General features: G+C 52.8%; 1 protein-coding gene and 1 pseudogene across 1 annotated transcript; one reads left to right on the top strand and one right to left on the bottom strand.

The window, feature by feature from the left end:
• The first annotated feature begins 958 nt into the window (after window positions 1-958).
• BLOC1S4 (biogenesis of lysosomal organelles complex 1 subunit 4) lies at window positions 959-2,944 on the top strand. Its single transcript, XM_003356845.5, has one exon. It carries the CDS (start codon window positions 981-983, stop codon window positions 1,635-1,637), a length of 657 nt encoding a protein of 218 aa, XP_003356893.3. The 5' UTR covers window positions 959-980; the 3' UTR covers window positions 1,638-2,944.
• Window positions 2,945-7,703: 4,759 nt separating this feature from the next.
• On the bottom strand, window positions 7,704-11,867 carry LOC100621781 (ubiquitin-ribosomal protein eL40 fusion protein pseudogene; annotated as a pseudogene).
• Between the last annotated feature and the right edge of the window lie 4,511 nt (window positions 11,868-16,378).

The following is a 16,378-nucleotide window of genomic DNA, read 5'->3' as shown; positions in this document are numbered from 1 at the left end:
CTCAGGGCAACGCCCAGATCCTTAACCAACTGTTTGAGGCCAGGGATCAAATCCGCAACCTCATTGTTCCTAGTCTATCTCAAAGAATAAACAGGAGGCTGGCTGTAAAAGTCTAACCTGGAGCCTACCCACCTTGTGCCTCAGTATTATATTTTGACCTGGTTGGAGGTTACATGGTTGTACGGATATGAATAAAACAATAAATGTGTACTTTTTTTTTTTTTTTAACTATACCTACTGCATATGGAAGTTCCTGTGCCAGGATCGAATCCAAGCTATGAGAAAGCAACACTGGATTCTTAACGCAGTGCTTGAGCCAGGGATTGAACACCTGCCACTGCAGAGACAAAGCCAAGCCCTTAACCCACTGCACCACAGCGAGAATTCCATCCATGTGTACATTTAAGATTCATTTATTGTATTCCTGTTATACTTTCATATTTTTAAAAAGGGTTCTGAGCGTTCCCGTTGTGACTCAGTGGGTTAAGGACCTATCCTTGTCTCTGTAAGGATGCAGGTTTGAAAAATAAAATAAAATAAAAATAAAAATAATTAAAAAAAAACAAAAGGATGCAGGTGTGATTCCTAGCCTTGCTCCGTGAGTTAAGTATCCAGCGTTGCCGTAAGTCGCCATGTAGGTTGAAGATGACGCCCAGATCTCGTGTTGCTATGGCTGTCGCACAGGTCCCAGTTGCAGCTCTGGTTTGACTGTTAGCGGGGGACCTTCTATATGCAGGTGCAGCATCAAAAATATAAAAAAGGATTCTGAGCATGAACGTATACGCGGAGCCTTAGTGCTCCGAACGCTGCAAGTGGAGATGGCGCGGGCGCGCGCACGTGCCTGCGGCGGGCAAGGGACCAGAAACAAGGGCCTTGCGCGGCGCAGAGTGCGCGCGTGGAGGCCGGAAGTATGGCTGCGTGCCATGCGTGCGCATGCGCGCTGAGACCGGAAGTGGGTGGAAGTCTGGGCGTCGCGCGCCATGGAGGGTGACCCGGTTGGGTGCCTGCGGCCGCTGGAGGTGCCAGCGGCAGAGGAGGCGGATCCCCAGGTAGCTTCTTGGAGCGGGGACAGCGGCAACGTGTCCCAGAGCCACAGCAGCGCCTCTGGGCCGTGGGAGGACGAGGGTCCCGAGCTGGGCGGGCCGGGCCGGGACCTGCCGCTGCTGCGCCGCGCAGCCGCCGGCTACGCCACCTGCTTGCTGCCCAGCGCCGGGGCGCGGCCCGAGGTCGAGGCCTTGGACGCGAGCCTGGAGGATCTGCTCACCAGGGTGGACGAGTTTGTGGGTATGCTCGACATGCTGCGCGGCGACTCCTCCCACGTGGTTAGCGAGGGCGTGCCTCGCATTTACGCTAAGGCCACCGAGATGCGTCGGGTCTACAGCAAGATCGACCGGCTCGAGGCCTTCGTGGGGATGATCGGCGCCAGCGTGGCCAGGATGGAGGAGCATGTCGCCAGGGCGGAGGCCGAGCTGGGGACTTTCCCTAGTACATTCAGGAAACTCCTGCACACAATTAACGTGCCCTCCTTCTTCAACAAGGCGTCCTCCAGCAAATCCCAGCTGACGGGATACGAGCCCCCCGTCGTGTTTCGGACAGAAGACCACTTTCCCTGTTGCAGCGAAAGACCTCAGGTGTGAGTCTGCCGCACAGCGCTGCAAGAGGACGCGGTCTGAAATTATCAATTGAAAATGCTGTTAATAGACATGCACGATGTTGGAGTTTGGAATTTTCAAGTAATTTTTTGCACACTTCATTTCTCACGTCTTCATCTCACATAGGATATAAGATTTTCTTTTTTCTTTTCTGCCCTGTGGCATGCGTTAGTTCTGGGGTCAGGAGAAGAAACTGTGCCACAGCAGTGGCTTAAACTATAGCAGTGACAACACCAGATCCTTAACCTGCTGAGCCACCAGGGAACTCCAGGATACATGATTTTCTATGTCTTCCAGTTCAGACTTGAAAGCTACTTGGTGTGGGGTTTGGGCGGGTAGGGACCAGAAGCAAAATAAATGAATTTGTGTATGCACTGTGGCAGAACTTATTTATTTTACGGCTCAACTAATAGTAATATCTTTTCAAGATTTGCATACTTGTATACACTTAAGAAAACTGAGCCTTTAAAGCCTTGTTAATTTGATCCCAATAGTGATTCAGTTTTCCATAGCTTACTTTTACTTTATTATTATTATTATTATTGTTATTTGTCTTTTTAGGGTCACACCTGCAGCATATGGAGGTTCCCAGGCTAGGGGTCCAGTCTGAGCTGTAGCCGATGGCCTGCCAGAGCCACAGCAACAGCAGATCTGAGTGGCATCTGCGACCTACACCGCAGCTCATGGCAACGCCGGGATCCTCAACCCACTGAGCAAGGCCAGGGATCGAACCTGAGTCCTCATGGATACTAGTCAGGTTCGTTAATTGCTGAGCCATGATGGGAACTCTTACTTTATTATTATTATTTTGCTTTTTTTAAGGCCACACCCTTGACATACGGAGGTTCCCAGGCTAGGGGTCTAATCGGAGCTACAGCTGCTGGCCTACACCACAGCCATAACAACACCAGATCCAAGCCACATCTGCAACCTACACCACAGCTCACGGCAACCCCAGATCCTTAACCCACTGAGCAAGGCGAGGGATTGAACCCACAACCTCATGGTTTCTAGTCAGATTCATTTCAGCTGTGCCCCTACTTTTACTTGAGATGGTAAATTATTTAAAATTTTATTAAACTTTCCATATAACAGATTAGAAACTGAAGGAAATTACACTACTTCTGAGAAAATGTATTGATTTATTGCAGCTAACTCTGAAGTTGCAATTCTGATATATATATTTGAAAGTATGACCTCACAATCTTGTCTACAGCAAACATGTCTATATATGACTGCCGGTGTTTGGTTTATAATTTATATATTAATAAATTTATTTTATTGGAAAAGCATTCCATCTGAAAACAACTTTATACATTTCCCTTTGTCTTTGAAAATAGACATGTTATGCATATGATTTTAGGACTGGGATAAAGAAAAGTGGCTTGGGGAGTTCTCTGCGGCTCAGAGGGTTAAAGATCCCGCATTGTCACCGCTGTAGCTCTGTTTCCAGCTATGACACGGGTTCCAGTGCATAGCCCTGGAACTTCCCCACATGCCACTGCTGCTGCCAAAAAAAGAAAAAGAAAAAAAGACGTGGCTTGGGAGTACCTCCTTTAGAAGGCCAGTGGAGGGCGGGCCAGTGGTGCAGTGTCTAACACGTCTGACCACAGACCATAGGCGGCTAATGGGAGAACTAACCCTATCTACTATTTCACTATTACTGTATTACATGTTTCTTTCTCCTCAAAATGAACCATTCGGTCATCTGTGTGAATGACTTGCATTAGAATTTTCTTTCACCCGGACAGCGTGGCGTCTTAAAGATCCCTTGCAGATACAACGGGCTCTGAGCTTGATTTTAATCCGTTTTGTAAGGTGGTCCTCTAGGTGATAGACCACAAGAAGTGCACAGCTTAGGTTGCTTCTGTGTCACTTGCCGTCGCTCTCTGCGGTTGATGAAGTAGCACTCTCAACGTCTTGGAGACCTGGTCCTTCCACCTCTTCCTAAGTCAGTAAAGAGCTGGGAGGGAGGCCCTGTTGTCAAAGGTGCCCCCTGCAGACCATCTGCTGCTGGGGTCCAGAGCGCCCCCACTTTCTAGAGTAAACCGGAATGGGGACAGGGTCTATTAAAGGTTAAGAGGAGCGCCCCACCAGTCACCCTGGGCCTTGTTCTTCATTCCGCAGCCAAGAACACAAGAGCTGCTTAGAGTTTTCAGGAGTGCACAGGACATCCAAGGGCAGCCTCGGGCATCCAGAAGTCGCCCTGGATACACACGATGTTGGGTACCAAGTCTTCAGACGTGTGAAATGAGGCAGTGAGCACCTCGTGGCTTCTTACCTTCAAGCCAGAACTTAAGAATCTTGGACCGTGGGTGAAGAGGTGGGTCCTGGAGTCAGACAGCTTGGTGTGGACCTGCCGTGCTCTAGGACAGGGGTCAGCAAAGTCTTTAAAGGGCCAGAGAGTCAAAAGGCTGGCAGGATGCATGGTCTCGAAACTACTCTGTCTTTTGGTGCAAAAGCAGCCGCAAACAACACTAAACCAAAGTGCAGGCTGTGTGCAAATGAAATATTACTATAAAAACAGCTATGGCTTAGAGTTCCCATCGTGGCTCAGTGGTTAACAAATCCGACTAGCAACCATGAGGTTGAGGGTTTGATCCCTGACCTTGCTTAGTGGGTTGAGGATCCAGGGTTGCTGTGAACTATGGTGTAGGTCGAAGATGCGGCTTGGATCCTGCATTGCTGTGGCTGTGGTGTAGGCCGGCGGCTGTGGCTCCGATTAGACCCTATCCTGGGAACCTCCATATGCCACAGGTGCGGGCTTAGAAAAGACAAAAAAACAAACAAACAAAACAGCTATAGCTTGGAGTTCCTTGGTGGCCTAGCAGTTAAGGAACCTCGTCACTGCTGTGGCTCTGGTTCAGTCCCTGGCCTGGGAATTTCTGTATATGCCACAGGCACAGCAGGAAAAAAAAAACCCAACAGGTATTTCTTGAAACACAAGCGACATACCGAGAGGAAAAACTCATCATGGTCTGGAATGAAGTGTTTTGGGGGGTTTTTTGTTTTGTTTTGGTTTTACATTTTTCTTGGCTGGTATGTTTACATAGATTCTTTTTTAAAAAATAAAGTACATTTGATTTACAGTGGAAGGAGGTCTCGCTTGGGTAAACTGCCCTCAGAAGGGGCAGCACAGGAAGAGGCGAAGCATTAGTTCCTGAGGATTTCTCTCTGCTGCCGAGACTGAACAAGGAGAAAGGTGCGCTCAGGATGGCAGACAGGGAATGCAGCCCACCAGCCGTCCTTGGCAGTGTCACAAGTCACAAGCAAGGGGAGCCCCGCATGGGTCCTGTCTGCCTCGTCACTTTGTCCCCTGGATGACGACAGTACCTTCTAAGGACTGACACAGCGAGGTGCTGTTAACAACGAGAGCCCCCATCTGATTCATCAGTAATGCCTGCAGGTGCCACCCCGAGACAAGCCAGAGGGCTCCCCTCTGCCCGCCCCATCTGACCCCATCTCACCGGGGCCAGACCCTGCAGGATCTGGCTCCCATGCTCTGCTCGCTCTGACGGGCCCTGGACCTCTCTCCCTCACTCAGCGTCCCTCCAGCTCCACCTCGATTCCCGAAGACGCCCAGCTCGTCCCCTCCACAGCTCTCACCACAGCTGTGTCTGGGTCATGATGCAGGTGGGCGTGGGCCCCGGTCCTGCTCCTCCTGAGCCGTATTCTCACCGTGCCCGGCACACTGATAGCTGGGGAGTGAATGACTCAGGCTGGCGGAGCAGCTGAAGATCTGGGTGAAAACCAGGATGGCCATGACAGACAGGAGGCAGACAGGCACACACAGTAATTCAATCACAGGTTTGCTGGGAAATGAAACTCCCGGGGGAGGGGGGGGGATGAGGCCCAAAGGGAAGTAAGACATGGTTCTCCTAAGAGCTGGAGAGGCCGGGGGGAGGAGGTCAGATGCCAACTTTGTCCAACCCAAGGTTCATGGACTGAGCTTGAATCCACAGAAGCATTCCCGTGGGTTCCAAAGACCACATTCTTAACTGCGCCTCAGGCATAATGCCGATAGAGAACTTGTAAAACTCTTTTCAAAGAGACTACTTCAGGAGTTCCCTCCTGGTGCAGCGGGTTAGGGATCCCTGCTGTGGCACTGGGTCAGTCCCTGGCCTGAGAACATCCACAAGCTGCAGGCACAGCCAAAAAAAAAAAAAAAAGAAAAGAAAGGGAGACAGACTCTTACAGGTCAAAAGGTTAAAAATAATTTGTTAAAAAAAAAAAACATTTTCTGGGAGTTCCGGTGGTGGCTCAATGGAAATAAATCTGACTAGCATCCAGGAGGATGCAGTTTTGATCCCTGGCCACCTCAGTGGTTTAAGGATCCGGTGTGGCTGTGAGCTGTGGTGTAGGTCACAGACCTGGCTCGGATCTGGCATTGCTGTGGCTGTGGTGTAGGCCAGCGGCTACAGCTCCAATTGGACCCTGAACCTGGGAACCTCCATATGCCTCGGGTGCGGCCCTAGAATAGACAAAACAAACAAAAAATATTTTACAGTGACCTAAATCCTTCATCCCAGTAATAAAGAAATGCACTTTTTTTTTTTTTTTTTTTTGTCTTTTTGCCTCTTCTAGGGCCGCTTCCTGTGGCGCATGGAGGTTCCCAGGCTAGGGGTCTAATTGGAGCTGTAGCCGCAGGCCTATGCCACAGTCCCAGCAACGCCAGATCCGAGCTGCATCTGCAACCTACACCACAGCTCATGGTAACACCGGATTCCCAACCCACTGAGCAAAGCCAGGGATCGAACCCGAAACTTCATGGTTCCTAGTCGGATTTGTTAACCACTGCGCCGTGACGGTAATTCCAGAAGTGCACTTCTTTTAAAATGAAAGATTCTTCTTTTTCATTTTCACTCTCAAAAAGGGAGGCGTCAGTTTGCGGTCACCTGAGACCCTGGGGCAAGAAAAAGGGAACTACGGAAGCCCTTGTAGCTGCCAGAGTGCCCTTGGCTGCAGGAACAGCTCCAGGCCAGCAGGGGGTGCTGTGGAGGCAGGAAAAGCTGCCGAAAAGCCGCTGGTCCAGCCCCCACTTCAGGAAAAAAACACACCAGCACATGGCAGTCAGAGCCACCAGGCCCTGTGCACCCAAGGGCCTCACAGTGTGGGGACCACAGCCTGCACTCCAAGACACTGCTGGCAGCTCTCCTTGCCCTGGGCATAGGCAAGTGGCAATGGTCGCAGGGCTACCGCCCTCACTCTTTGCTGTCCTGTTCTCTCCTACTAAGGCGCAGAACATGGCCTTTGTCTGTTTTGTGCCGCCCTGACTCTGTGCCACCTGGCGACCACCACAGCTCGTGGCAATGCTGGATTCCTAACCTACTAAGCAAGGTTAGGGATCGAATCGATACTAGTCGGCTTCGTTTCCACTGCACCACAACAGGAACTCCCTCCATCTTATGTACAGAGGTGTGCATGTGTCAATCTCAGCCCCCTAATTCTTCCCTCCCCTCCACTTTTCCCCTTTGGTAACCATAAATTTCATTTCAAAATCTCTTTCTTTCCGTTTTGTAAGTTCTTCCGTATAATTTTTCATTAGAGTCCACATATAAGTGATCTCATGTGATATTTCTCTTTCTCTGACTTCCTTCACTTTGTATGATCATTTCTAGGTCAGTCCATGTTGCTACAAGTGGCATCATTTCATTCCTTTTCTTTTGGCCACACCCATGTCATATGGAATTTCCCAGGCCAGGAATCGAATCTGAGCTGGAGTTGCAACCTACGACCTGCACCACAGCAGCAGCAACGCCAGATCCTTAACCTACTGCGCCAGGCCGGGGGTGAAACCTGTGCCACCACAGAGACAACGCCAGGTTCTTATCCTGCTGAGCCACAGCAGACACTCCATTATTTCATTCTTTTTATGGCTGAGTAATATTCCTATATATGTGCCACATCTTCTTTATTCAGTCCTTTGTTGTGAGCAGGGAAGTCCTACTCAGTCCTTTGTTGATGGACATTGAGGTTGCTTCTATGTCTTGACTATTGTAAATAATGGCTGGGAAGTTTTCTTTTTCTTTTTTTTTCTTTTTACCGCTTTGATCAATGAAAGGGAAACTTTATTGAGGCCACAGGGCCATGGGGCTTGGGCAGGAGGCTGCCTTGCAGACACAGGAGAAGCCAGTGGAAAGGTCTTATTTGATCTTGGGGGTGCAGCTTGTTGGTGTGGTCACACTTCTTGCCGCAGGTCACAGCGCAGGGGTGCCGGCGAGCGTAGTACTTGCTGCACATTATCTTGTCACAGTTCTATTTCTGAGCGAGCCGGCGGAGGGAGGGCTCAATGATGCCACCTCGCAGACGAAGCATCAAGGGCAGGGTGGACTCTTTCTGGACGGTGTGGTCTGAGAGCGTCAGCCATCCTCCAGCTGTTTGCCGGCAAATTCAGACGCTGCTGGTCAGGCGGGATGCCCTCCTTAGCCTGGATTTTAGCTCTGGCATTCTCAGTGGCATCACTAGGCTCCACCTCCAGGGTGAGGGTCTCACCTGGCGGGGTCTTCACCAAGACCTGCACCTCGCCGTCTGTTCGGCCGCCTCCTTGGGGAGAAAGAGGGCAGCGGAACCGGAAACCGCAAATTCGCCGCCTGCGCACCCAGCACGCTGCGCGCTCGCGCCTCAGTCCTATTGTTCTTAATTTAAAAAACTTTTCAGGGGGAGGTCCTGTGGTGGCGCAGCAGAAACGAATCCTACTGGAATCCATGAGGATGTGGGTTCAATCCCTGGCCTCGCTCAGTGGGTTGCGGATCCACCACTGACATGAGCTATGGTGTAGGTTGCAGATGCTGCTTGGATCCTGCGTTGCTGTGGCTGTGGTGAAGGCCAGCGGCTACAGCACCGTTTGGACCCCTGGCCTGGGAACTTCCATATGGCACAGGTGCGGCCCTAAAAAAGACAAAAAAAATTTTTTTTTTAATTTTAGTTTTTTGCTTTTTAGGGCCACATCCTTGGCATATGGAAGTTTCCAGGCCAGGGGTCCAAAACGGTGCTGTAGCCGCTGGCCTTCACCACAGCCACAGCAACGGCCAGATCCGAGCCGCGTCTGTGACCTACACCACAGCTCACAGTAACCCCAGATCCTTAACCCACTCAGTGAGGCCAAGAACCCGCAACCTCATGGTTCCTAGTTGGATTCGTTTCCGCTTCGCCAGGATGGGAACTCCTAAAAAAAATTTTGTTTTGCTCACACTTGCAGCATGCAGAAGTTCCCAGGCCAGGGACCAAACCCATGCCAGAGCAGTGACAATGCAGGATCCTTAACTGCTAGGCCCCCAGGGAACCCCTGAGGTAGTTTTAGATTGGTAGCAAAGTTGCAAAAATAGTTGGGAGAGTTCCTGTTTGTCCTTTCCCCAGCTCCCCCTAGTGACGGCATCTTACAAAACCCTAGTGCAACGGCCAAGCCCTGGAAGCTGACACTGACACGACACTGCTAACTAAACTGCAGACCTCATTTGGGTCTCGCCTGCTTTTCCGTGCACTCGGTGTACAGTTCTACGAATGGGGTTGCACAAAGATTTGTGTCACCACCACCACAACTGGGATACAGAGCTGTCCGGTCCTTCCCAAAAATCCCCTTATGCTGCCCTTGTGGTCCCCCCGCCCCTGCCCTGCCACTGATCCGCTCTCCACAGGAAGAGCTAACACTTTGGAGACTGTTGTAATTTACATCACAGCATGTAATCTTTTTTTTTTTTTTTTTTTTTTTTTTTTTTTTTTTTTTTTTTTTTGTCTTTTTAGGGCTGCACCCGAGGCACATGGAAGTTCCCAGGCTGGGGGTCGAATTGGAGCTGCATCTGTGGCCTACACCACAGCCACAGCGATGCCAGATCCTTCACCCACCGAGCGAGGCCGGGGATGGCACCACATCCTCATGGAAACTAGTGGATTCATTTCCGCTGAGCCACAACAGGAACTCCAACATGTAATCTTTTGAGAGTGACTTTGTCCCTCCAGGCTGTGTCCTGAGTTTGTCCCTTTTGGTCTCATGTGGTCTCTCGTCCCTAAAGGGAAGAGGCCTTGACCTCTCCTCTCCCCCAGGTCCTAGGCTCCATGCAGGCTGGAGGCTCTGCCCCAGGGCCTCAACTCCCAGTGACCCTGGGCACTGGTCCCCCGTGGTCCGTCTCCGCATTCCACAGGCAGCCTGGACTCTGCCTTGTGCCCAGCACCCCCCCCACCTCTCACCCGCCTCTGCTAGGTGAGGACCGGGAGGTGACCCCCACTTTGCTGATGGGGAGCAGAAGCGTAGAGATGTCACTTGCCTCTAATTTGGCCATGAGCAGAGGTGCCCTGCTCCCTGGAAAGCCACTGCAGCACACGCCCACGGACCCCCTGCCTCCCTGCTCCCCATGCAGGTGCTCCCACGATGGTCTGGGAGGGAGAAGGCCTCTGGATGGAGGTGTCATCCATGCTGAGACCTGAACTGGGAGGAGGCAGCCTGCCCACCAGCAGGAGGGGAGCGGCTCAGGCACAAGGGGACGACAACAAAGGCCTAGGTCCTGGGGGTAACAGGTGCAGCACCCGGCGCCCTGCGAAGCTTCTGAGTGAGAGAAGACGGGGGGCAAAGGCCTTGGGGGTGGGTTTTCATCCCCCTGCGTGTGGGGAGCCCCCTTCCTGGACATTCTGGTAAGGACGGAGTAGGAGAGCTCACAGGCAGTTGTGGACGTCCAGGAGGGACCACAGATAGAGAGGGAGACCCAGGGGACTTTGGGCGACTGCTGTACGTTCATGACAGCTCAAGAAAGCCAGCAGAGCGAAGCAGGCTCGCTTACCCCTAAAACCGTAAATAAAAGCCGGAGATACGCTTCCGGTGATTCAGTGACAGTGAAGGGAGGCCTGCGTTCAAGTTCAGGCAGACAGTGATCCTTAGGACCAAGGGCAGGCGTTTAAGGGAAAGGTGACCTTCCACAGGGGAGACCCTCAGGACACAGCAACCGAGACGCTTCACAGAGTTTAGCATCTGTTCCCACCCTTCTGCTGATCTGACCAAGGCCAGGACAGTCCTAGGTTGACCCTATAGGGTCAAGTCCTCTCTTGCTCTATACGAAGGAGGAGCTAGGGATGTAAGCCTGGTGTCTACTCAAGAATGAGGAAGAAGGGGGCCTTACCCGCTCCCCACTTTCCTTGGATTATAAACATGTAGCCCCCTACTCCTCAGGGCAGAGCCTCCTCACCTGCCCGCGTGTGTCTCTCCCAAGAGTCCTGTCTGAACTAATCTGTTTCTTGCCTATCGCTTGGTCTCTTGCCGAATTTCTTCTGCGCGATGAGGCAGAATATTAAGTCAGGTCGTCAGTGGAGGAGCCTGGGCTTCCACGCAGTCTTTGATAAGGACATTGATGAACATTTTTGGCTTAAGGGCTCCAGGGAGTAACATCCCCACAGGCCCTGTTTACTGGAGGGAGTGGACCTACGCCCAGATGGGCATTAATCCCTGACCCCCCTGTGACTCAGTTTATGGGAAGAAAACGGCAAAGAAACTATGAGACTTACGGGACATTTCCACCCACTAAGATCCTATTGGACAAGGACTGATAGAGGTAATTGAACAAGGCCAATAGGAGAGGAGCACATCTTCCTGGAATAAAACCCCCTTACAGGACAATGGAGAAGGGGGGCTCTTCTTCCCCCTCCCAGCAACCCTGGGAGCTATTTGCTTTCCTTCGATAAAGACTTTGCTTACTTGCTGCCTGTGTGTTCGTGGAGTTCATTCTTCGACTGCCATGAACTAGAACCCAGATTCCGGGATCATCTTTCCTGTATCACTGAGACACAGAGAACCTGAGCCTCAGTACGTCCAGACACCAGGTGAGTGATTCTAATTAAAAAGACCCATGGGTTCAAGTCCCAGTCTGGGTTTTGGCAGAGTCAGAGGCGTTTCGGTTTCCAGACTACGTGGGTTCAAGTCCCAGCTCAACCACTTTGCAGCTGTCTTACCCTGGGAAACGTGGTTCCTTCCGGTTCCTCCGTCTCCCCCTTGTTTGTTTGTTTGATGGATTTTAGGGCCGCACCCACGGCGCAAGGAGGTTGGTTCCCAGGCTAGGGGTTGAATCAGAGCTGTAGCCGCCGGCCTACATCACAGCCACAGGAACACCGGACCCTTAACCCACTGAGCGAGGCCAGAGATAGAGCCTGCGTCCTCATGGATGCTCATCAGATTTGTTTCCCTTGAGCCACAACGAGACCTCCCTCAGTTTCCCCTTTGTTGCCGCTGTCCATGGCTGCCGAATAGACAGGTGGAGACAGAGCTTTGGGTGAAGGTGAAAAGAAGAGCTTTTATTGTTTTTCCAGACAAAGGAGGCCACAGCAGGCTAACGCCCTAAAAGACTGTCTTCCTTTGGGAGAGACCAGGAAGGGACCCTGCAGGTTGGGAGTGGAAGATAAGGCTGCGGATGAGGATTCAGGTAGATGCAGGCTTGCTTCTTCAAAGCGGGCCTCAGGCAGTCCAGAGGGTTCTGGGGGTCCTTGAGGCAACTGATCTCACGGGGCCCTGCTTCCTGGAATGCAGAAGCCTTCATCAGGTAGCTGACGTCTCCATCTGTAGGAGGTTTTAGTTCTGGGGAAGAGCTCAAAGATAATTGTCCTGCAGACATACTCTTTGCGGAGGAAGCAGGACCCGCCCCAAGGCTGCCCTGGTCTTTCTTGCTCCTCCCTGGCCTCTGCATCCCCTCCCGTCCCTGATTAGCAACGGTTTGAATCTGCCCTTTAGAACTTCAGGAAGTCATGGAGCTGAAGCTTACTCCCTATAACCGAGCAGTGGGGGACCCAGAAAGGCCCTCTCGGTCTCAGCATCTGTAAAACGGCAATGACCAAACTCATAAAGGATCGTGAGAGGCTTCAATGAGCTCATCAAATTGGCTCAGAGCCGTGCCCGGCCCATGGTTAGCACTTCAGAGGGCAGGACCCACCCGTTCCAGAAGGGAGCAGGGAAGAGGCCCAGTCTTGGCCGTAACCAGTATGTCAAGTCTGCGACTCCTGTGCTCTTTCTCCATCTCAGTGTTCCCAATGTATTTTATATTTTTTAATGTTTCCTCCCAGTCTTAGAATCAGCCAGGATTTAAAAAATACTGATGGAAATGCATGGATAGGAGCTGGCAGACTTCTTCTGGACTCTTCTAGCCTTTGAGATACTGAGGACCAGAGAAGCCAAGGAAACTACCTAAGATCACACAGCCTGTGAGTGGTGGACGTGGGAGTTGGACTCAGGCAGTCTGGTTTCAATCTTTGGCTCCACGCCCCTGGATGGCTTCATTTATACATGCAATTCTTTATTCAGTCACCCAATGAACACTGTTTGGAACTGATAACACACACTGGGCCCTCATCTGGGCACGGACGACACAGGTGTAAGACCCGGTTCCTGTCCTCAAGGGACAGTGGAGGGAGAGACTAAAGAGTCATCTCGGTGGTCACAAGGAAAAAGCTTGGCCTGCTCTGTGAGGTCTGGGGTTGGGGTGGGCAGTCAGGGCTGGCTCCCTGGAGGAGGTGATGACTGAGCTGAACATTGCCGGTTGAGTCGAAGTTTGCCAGGGAGAGATTTGAGGGGAGAGGCACTCTCTAGACGGAACAGCGTGTGCACCCCGAGAGAGCCTATGATACAATGGCGTGATCATTGTGCAATTAACGTATGAAAATTCAGCTTGGCGTATTGAATTTGACTTTTTTTTTTTTCCCGTCTTTTTAGGGCCACACCCACAGCATATGGAGGTTCCCAGGCTAGGGGTCCAATTGGAGCTGTAGCCGCCAGTCTACGCCACAGCCACAGCAACACAGGATCCGAGCCGTGTCTGTGACCTACACCACAGCTCACAGCAATGCTGGATCCTTAACCCACTGAGCAAGGCCAGGGATCAAACCTGCAACCTCATGGTTCCTAGTCGGATTCACTAACCACTGAGCCATGACAGGACCTCCAAATTTTACAGTTTTTTAAAGAAAAAAAAAAAAAAGGCTAAGCACGAGATGGGAGTAAGGACCCTGCAGCTGGGGTGTTAGTCTGACTCCCACGAGCCTGTGGAGCCTGGGGCCTCTCATTTTGCGGATGGTTGAATTCAGGCAGTAGGAACCTCTGTGGTTTGAGGCTGGGGTGGGGCAGAGCATCATGGCTGTGGGTTGGAAAAATAATTTTCCAGAAAAGAAAGATAAGTTTGTGAAGAAAAGAAACACTGCTAGCAGAGTGGGCGGACTTCCTGATAGTCAGGGAGAGCAGACCCCCAGGCACAAGATCCTGTCCGTTTTTATAGCCCAGGGAGAGAAAAGACGTACACCTGCTGATCTGATGGGTAGTTGGGGAAAGGGGGTTCTTACTGGTTGGTTGGGGCGCTTATACAAGGCCCTACAGGGCGGGGTGAGGAGTGGGCTGCATGCCTTTCCCAGGAGGGGTAGGAAGGCGTAGGCGGGGTTGCTCAAGGTGGGGAAGTGATGTTACAATGAGATGGGTGCGGCGATGACAGGAGTCTGGTCATTCTCGTCTGGGCCAGAGGCTTTGAGTTCAGTCTCCTGGAAGAGGCCTTGAAGTCCTACAGACAGGGTGGGGCCTCGCAAGCCACTGCAAAGACTGTGGCCTTTATCCTGGGGACCACGGGGGTCATTAATGGCTTTGCCCAAAGAAATCACAGTGACCTTTCACCCTGTGGTCATCCGGTCACCCCGTAGCCACTCAGCAGGTGGCCGGTCCAGTCTGTACCACACTGCCCCCTAGGGACTTCAGAGATCTATAGTGACATCACTGTTGGGGGGGTCACCAGGATGACAGAGCCCGAGGACATAAGCATGTGTTGACCTGCACTCTGTGCTGGAGCCTGCCAAGGCTCAAGGGTTTGCCAGCTGCCCTGGGAGAGGCAGGGTCAGCTCCCTGGGGGGCAATGCAGGTTCTCAGCCCTCGAGCTCCTGGACATCCCGCCTGTGGTCACTAGGGGGCAGTGACGTGCAGCTGAACTGGGATCCCTGGAGCTGAGGGCCTTGAGCAAGTCCTGAGCTTCTGTTTCCTCTTCTGGAAGCTGCAGCGGGACTACGTGGGCTTAACAGGGCAACAAAAATCTCCTGAGAACCTTCTGGGGGCTGACCTAAATCTTTTTTTTTTTTCTTGCTTTTTAGGGCCATGGCATATGGAGGTTCCCAGGCTAGGGGTCCAGTCGGAGCTACAGCTGCCAGTCTATACCACAGCCACAGCAACACCAGATCTGAGTCATGTCTGCGACCTACACTACAGTTCATGGCAACACCAGATCCTTTACCCACTGAGCAAGGCCAGGGATAGAACCCTCATCCTCATGGTTACTAGCCAGATTTGTTTCCCCTGCGCCATGACGGGAGCTCCCCACCCTAAGTCTTCCTAAGGGACCACAGTCCTATGGACCCTCCTTATGGGGCTCCCACCAAGCAGTGGGACTCCTATGTGCTCCCCCAGACAGAGGGACTATGCGGGGAGGGAGGGAGGCCCCCAGGGGACAGACAGCCAGTGGAGGCCCCAGAGGAGCCCACATTCTTGGCCAGCAGAATCTGTAAGCTTAACAGGTGGCTGTTCCAGGCCAGAATCACAGAGTAATTTCTCCATAGCCAGAGTAAGGGGACCTCCCCGGGGGGCAGCTCAGGAGTGGGACGGCCCAGTCACCCATCTGCACTGACAGGGACAGGGCAGGGAAGTGCAAGGGCCTGGAGTCGGGGCAGAGTCCACAGGAGCCTCAGAGGGGGGAGAGGACCCACCCCGCCAGGGCAGCAGGGCCAGGCTGGCAGGGCAACCGCAGGGCCCAGCAGGGAGGCTGATCCCAGGGTGCTTGGAGAGCTTGGCGAGGGTACCAAGTCCAAAGTCAGGAAGGCAGGAGGTGAGGGAGATGAGGGGCGGGCCGGCAGCCTTGGAGTTTGTCCCCAGGAAGATCCAACCAAGGGAAATCTGACCAAGAGACTCCCTGGGGACCACACAGGGGCGGGGTGCGGGGCAGCGGCAGAGTGAGGTTACAGCAGCCCCTTAAGCATCGTCGTCGTGGGATCCCCCTTCCCAGGCAGGTGGGTCTGCCTTAGCTGGAGGTTTGGCAGCCCTCCTTCCCTCCCCTCCTCCCCCTCCCCCCTCTCCCCTTTCCCCTTCCCTCCCCTCCCCTCCCCCCCCAGGGCTCTGCTCCATTCATGCCCACCAGCCTTCCAGAGACTGACCCCAAGGCCCTGACCCCAGGAAAGAAATGCCCCAGCCTGAGGAGAGGGCACTGTTCTGGTCACTGGCACGGGGCACTTTGAGGGTACCTCTCCCCAACAGCTGCTGTGAGTACACTCACCCTGCGTGTCCTGACCCAGTCGAACTTCTGAAGGCCCTGGAGCAACCAGACCACACCCACACCCCCACACACTCACACACCCATGCTGGTAAAATACACAGGCACAGGATTCAGACAGACCTGGGTTCCATCCCTGTTCCAGCGATGAACGTGGCGGAGTCACAGGGGCTCTCTGACCGTCAGTGTCCTCATCTGCGGGGTGGGTTTCGAAGGGCACCGACCCCGCGGGATTGCTGAGGAGCAGCTGAGCCCAGGAGCGCAGGGGCCCTGGCGTGGCAACATCATTCCGAAGACTTTAGAGAATTTCCTGGGTCCCAGGGCAGGGGGGAGGCGGGATGGGGGGCGGGCCTGCGTGTGTGTGTCTGTGTGTGTGTGTGTGTGTGTGTGTGTGACCCCTCCCTGCCCCCCCAGACTACACGTGTAGACTCGGCCTGTCCACACGCGCCCGTGGCTCTGTGCCCA

This window comes from Sus scrofa, chromosome 8 (genome assembly GCF_054392235.1).
Source record: "Sus scrofa isolate SSC_HxYL_T2T_F1_AM1 chromosome 8, Sscrofa_HxYL_maternal_Yorkshire_Landrace_v2.0, whole genome shotgun sequence".
Taxonomy (NCBI): Eukaryota; Metazoa; Chordata; class Mammalia; order Artiodactyla; family Suidae; genus Sus; species Sus scrofa.
The sequence above is the reverse complement of the archived record's forward strand: the minus strand, read 5'-3'. Positions and strand labels throughout refer to the sequence as shown.

Excerpts from the sequence above, each read along its gene's own strand:
- BLOC1S4 (XM_003356845.5), top strand. The coding sequence starts at position 981 with ATGGAGGGTGACCCGGTTGGGTGCCTGCGGCCGCTGGAGGTGCCAGCG.